The following is a 5,140-nucleotide window of genomic DNA, read 5'->3' as shown; positions in this document are numbered from 1 at the left end:
GCCAGCGGGAGAGGTGTGAGGTTTGAACTCCAGCAACCTGAGGCTGACAGCTTTGTGGAAGCAGCCACTTAAAGGCCTGAGCTAGGGCCAGGCCCCCTGAGGATCTTTTTAGAGGCCACTAAGGTACTATTTTATCAAACATATCACATTTGTTTTCTTTCAGGAAAAGACAAATATTCTGCACAAAATTTAAGTGTACAGTCATTTTGGCTGCTTATGTACCTATAAATCCCTGTGGCTCTATGAAAAGTAGCAGAGCTGTGGCAGAGTCACCCTGACTTGAGAGACCCCTTGATCTAGCTTCCTCTCCTACTTATCCCACCAGGAGCTGAAGTTCCTCAGAGCAGGGGTGATAACAACAAGGCCTAATAACAGGGCTGGAAAAGGAGCTGGTGAATACTCACCAGCGCAGGTAACAATACATGGCTTCCACATTGTAGTACTTGCTGCCTGCAAGGGTGCCAAGCTGGTTGAAGGGCATTCCTGGAGAGAAAGCATTCATGCAGCCTGGTCAGTCAATAATCCCATGCCTGACCCAAGCTAAGCACCAGGGAACTCAAGGGAGACCAGCTCAGTCTGCAGGCAACTCTGGTGTCTCAGGTGATCAGCACTGTTACTCTCTTCCTCCAGGGTATTACTGACCCTTCTCACTTCTCATCAGCCTATTCCTGCCTGGTGTGGCAGGGTTACCTCCATCAATGTGTATAAGCTTTTCACTTCCACTGTGGCTTTTCAAAGGACAGTGGAACTGTACAGAGCCCTCTTGCCTCCCGTGGCTCCATTTTTTAGCTCTGAGTTCCTTCCTACCCCATCTGTCACACAATCACATCCCCTCTCACTGCACCTCCTGTGTAGAGAGCTAAAGTAACCTGTCCTTTTTCTACAAAGACTTCATGGATAAGAGAGCCATCTTCTCCCCTTTCTCTTCTGTCTCCCTCCTTAGTTAAGACTTTCCCATGCCTCTATTTCCTATGTGCTACAAGGCAGATGTGGGCACCAAGGTGACGCATAAGAGAGCTGAGAGTGAAAAGCTTCAGGGAAATGACTGTTTGCCATCTCAACAGCACTGTCTTTCTCTTAGAAATGCTGCCAGTCAGATCCCAGCAGGGGTTCACTTACCAATCTGGGGAGCTACTGACAGGGCTTGATAGTAGAATCTCTCAGCAAGCAGCTCAGTGTCTACACCAGCCAATTCATTCTGATAGCGTGCTACAGGATAGACAGGAAGGGAGGCTTATGACTGTTTCAGAGAGGCCTCCCCTTCACTGGGAGCCTACCCTGAAGAGCTATGACCAGGGTATGGGAGGTGGAGACCTGAGCAAGGAGGTAGACTAAAGGCTACCTGGCACAGTCCTAAACCTGTGTGACTACAGGAAAATTACCCAAATTACCCTTGCTAGTGGGTTCAAAAGGTAAAGAGTACTTGGTGTTTGTAATGTAGAAAGGTTGTTTATGTCTTCCCCATAAAGGGAAGCTGCAGTACATACAACAGCTTGAAAAGACTTCTGATACTTATTTTGAGAGACACGGTTAAAGGTACTCTCATCTACCCACTGTGAAATGTCTGCCTCCATGCACAATGCCCACTAGAAACCAAGGGAGGGCTCAAGGTAGACACCAGGGCCTCAAGTCTTCAAACAGTAATACACCTTACAGCCACCTGAAGCAGCACCAGCATCTACAAGGAGTGTAGACTTAGGAGCCACAAGCACTTTCTAGTTCAGAAACATCTGTCAGGTACGTAAGCACTACCTAAAGTTTTGCTGAAGTTCTTATTCATTAAAGGACCCATAAAGATAAAAAGCAAGGGCCGGCCCAGCGAGATATAGCTCAGCAGACTAAGTGCTTAGGTAAGCGTAGGGACTGCTCTTCAATCCCTGGAACCACATGCCATGCTGGCCCAGCCCTGCCCCTGCCCCTGCCCCCACCCCCACCCCTGGGTACACTGAGCTGGCCACTGAGACCAGGACTGGTGGTGCATGCCTGTAATCCCAGCTCTGGGGAGGCTGAAAACTGGAGGATCACTAACAGTCCGAGCTGCATAGTGAGATCTTGTACCAAATATATAAAGTAAAAAATGAATAAAAATTAAAAAATAACGATTAAAAAGTATCCAACAAGAAGCCAGGGCTGGTCAAATAGCTCAGCAGATTAGAGCGCCTGCAAGCAGGTGCAGGGGCTGGGGGTTTGATCCCCGGGGCCTGCTGTGCAGGCACCACCCCCAGGGCACAATGAGATGGCAATTGAGACTGGGTGTGGTGGCATGTGCCTGTAATCCCAGTTCTTGGGAAGCTGTAAACAGGCAGATTACTATGAGTCCGATCTAGTAGTGAGACCCTGAACACCCTGTAGACCCTTCCCTAAAATAAAAAAGGAGGTAGGGCCAGGGAGATGGTTCAGTAGAATAAGCGCTTCCCTTGCAAGTGCAAGGGCCTGAGTTCAATTCCTAGTTCTGCTTAAAAAAAAAAAAAAAGGACGAGGAGGAAGAAGAGGAGAAAACAGCAGCAGCAGCCAAGCATGAAAGGCTGAGGCAAGAGGATCACCCCGCAAGTTCAAGGCCAGTATGGGCTATACTGTGAGAACCTGTCTCCAAAAAAACAAAAAGACATCAAGTTAAAATCCTTTTGGGCCTGGGAGATGGCTCAGTGGAATAAGCACTTCCCTGGCAAGCGCAAGGGCCTGAGTTCAATACCCGGTTCCACCAAAAAAAAATCCTTTTAACCCACTACTACAACAGAGATCATCCCGACTTCTCAAAGCTCAAAAGTACCTCAGCTTTCCCATGATCACTCCTCATATGTGCCTAAGGCAGGCTGGTGAAACAAAGGATCACAGTAAGCAGACCAGAGTGGAAAAGCCAGCCATGGTGATGCATGCCTCTAGCCCTAGCACAACATGTTGCAGGAGGATCATGACTTCAGGACAGCCTGGGTTACAGAGTGAGACCCTGTCTAAAAGAATAAACAAAGACTGGAAGGGAAAATTCATCAGAGGCAGAACTGTTTTTTCTGCTCTTTAATCATGTAAAAGGTGGCAATGTAGCTTGGTTCTTTCCAATGGCCCAAAACAGAGGAAACAAAAGGCATGGATTCTTACATAGATCTCCCAGGTACACTAGACATCGGTGACAAGCCATCTGGGCCCAGTCCATCTCCTTCCCTGAGGCAGATACTGGCTTCTTACATCCTGAAAGAGGGAGGGAAAGAAGTTTATAAGCCCATCCCTACCTTCACCTGCTCTCCCAGGTGGAGAGAGGAGAAAGAGCACAGGACCATCCTTGGAACTCTGACTTCTGGAGCAGAGAACCTGCTCATCTAGGATTCAGGATGACAAAGAAGCACAGGCAGGACTCATCTGCAGGACAGGAAGGAACTAGGTAAGGAGGGTTGGGCCCTATCCCAGAACAGGGCCCTAGAGGAAGGTCATTTGAACAGGAGCAAATTCGCTCCTGTAACACAAAGACTGAGTTCCTTGTGTGGAAGCTACCTATGTAAAGATAAAAGGGCTGGTGATGAGAAGCTAATCTGCCAAAGAACTAAACGTGAGTGAGCCCAGGGAAAAGTGTCTCGTCTCGAGAAGAAAGAGGTATACTAATAGTATTTGGACAGGATACCCTGTCTGCTTCTTGTACTATGGATAACCACTAAGAAGGTAACAATGTACAATGCATTGATTATTGAAACTGTCCTATTAATCAGCTTTGAAACTGTCTCATTCATATTTCTCAATAAAATTAAAAAAAAAAAAAAAAAGCCTCATCTCTAAGTAGTGGGGGGTAAGCAGAGGCAACAGTGGCCCCTTGTCTGCCCATAAAGGAAACCAGTGATCTTGCCTCAAGCTCCTTACCTGAGGACTGGTGATAGCAAAAGCTGAATATATCTGGGCTCTCCTCCTTCCTCTACCCTGGAAACCACATTTACTTTCATCTCACAGCAGAAATCTAAGTCACATAGCTGATAAGTGGCACAGGCAGGATTCAAAAAGAAATCTAGCTGGGGAGATAGCTCAGCGGCACAGCACTTGCCTGGCAAGCACAAGGTCCTGAGTTGTTTTGTTTTGAAGTCCTGAGTTTGATTCCCAGTACAAAAAAAAAAAAAAAAAAAATCTAGCTGGGTATGGTGGCATACAATTGCAATCCCAGCACTCAGGAAGCTGAGGCAGGAGGCAGGAGGATCAGGCCAGCCTGGGCTATTTATATAGCAAGACCCTGTTTCTCCAGCCACCGCCACCCAAAATGACAAAGAAATCTGAGCCAAGTGTGTTAGTCCACACAAACAGTATCAGAACTTAGAAGGCTGAAGCAGGAAGTTCATGACCTTTTAAGGCCAGTCTGGGCTACCTAGCAATATCTTGTCTCAAAAAGCCAAAACCCAAACCAATATAAAATGAAACAAAAAAGAAGTCTGGACTCTGGATCCAGGAATCACCTCCTAGGTCACTCCTGCTTGCAGCCTCTCCTAGTTTTGCAGCCTCCATTCTGAAAAGTGCCCCCCAAACTTCCCAGTTACCTCTTAGTTGTTCACAAAGACTATGAAAGAAAAGTTACTATGGCTGAGAACTGACCTTCTGGAGCTCTCTAGAGCTTTGGACCAGCCCTGGCTATCTGGTGAAGCCTGAGGACTCTACCTCGGCATAATGCTTCAATGGAGCCAGGCTCATGTATGCTAGCCAGACACTGGGGCACTGAGCTCCAGCCACAGAACCCTGTTGCTCTGGATACATTATGTGTACAAAGCACAGATGCTCGGCTTCTGACCAGCAAATACTGCAATGTGGTGGCTGACAAGGCCATGACCTCCACCACTGAGCCACGACGTCCTGACAAGGGTGGTGGGTGACATGGCTGTGGAAACAGACCAAGACAATAAGTTAGGGAGCAGCTCTACAAAGTGGATCACACTTGTAATTACATCACTCGGGGCTGAGGCAGGAGGATTGCTGTGAGTTTGGGCCCAGCCGAGGTTACATAGTTCAAGGCAAGCCTGAACTACATAATGAAACCCTGTCTCAAAAAGAAAAAGGGGGGGAGGGAGCTGGTGAGATAGCTCAGTGGTCTAAAGCACCTGCTTAGGCAAGCTTAGGCAAGCATGCAGGGACCTCGGTTCGATCCCCAGCACCACATGTCATGCCAGCCCCGCCC

At 47.8% G+C, this 5,140-nt stretch overlaps 1 protein-coding gene across 2 annotated transcripts in view; it reads right to left on the bottom strand.

Annotated features, from left to right (window-relative positions):
* Nucleotides 1-5,140, bottom strand: part of Smg5 (SMG5, nonsense mediated mRNA decay factor) — a 55,443-nt gene that overhangs the window by 27,021 nt on the left and 23,282 nt on the right. For both annotated transcript variants that reach the window (XR_002820825.1, XM_004629735.2), the window contains exons 5-7: nucleotides 3,097-3,186; nucleotides 1,120-1,209; nucleotides 405-483 (exon numbers count right to left, since the gene is read on the bottom strand). Coding sequence is in view for 1 of the 2 variants with exons in the window: in XM_004629735.2 (XP_004629792.1) it covers nucleotides 405-483; nucleotides 1,120-1,209; nucleotides 3,097-3,186 (259 nt within the window). In the remaining variant the exon portion in view is untranslated. The remainder of the gene's footprint in view (nucleotides 1-404; nucleotides 484-1,119; nucleotides 1,210-3,096; nucleotides 3,187-5,140) is intronic.

This window comes from Octodon degus, unplaced genomic scaffold (genome assembly GCF_000260255.1).
Source record: "Octodon degus isolate 3935 unplaced genomic scaffold, OctDeg1.0 scaffold00032, whole genome shotgun sequence".
NCBI classification, from domain to species: domain Eukaryota; kingdom Metazoa; phylum Chordata; class Mammalia; order Rodentia; family Octodontidae; genus Octodon; species Octodon degus.
Note: the sequence above shows the minus strand (reverse complement) of the source record. Positions and strands in the feature narration are given on the sequence as shown.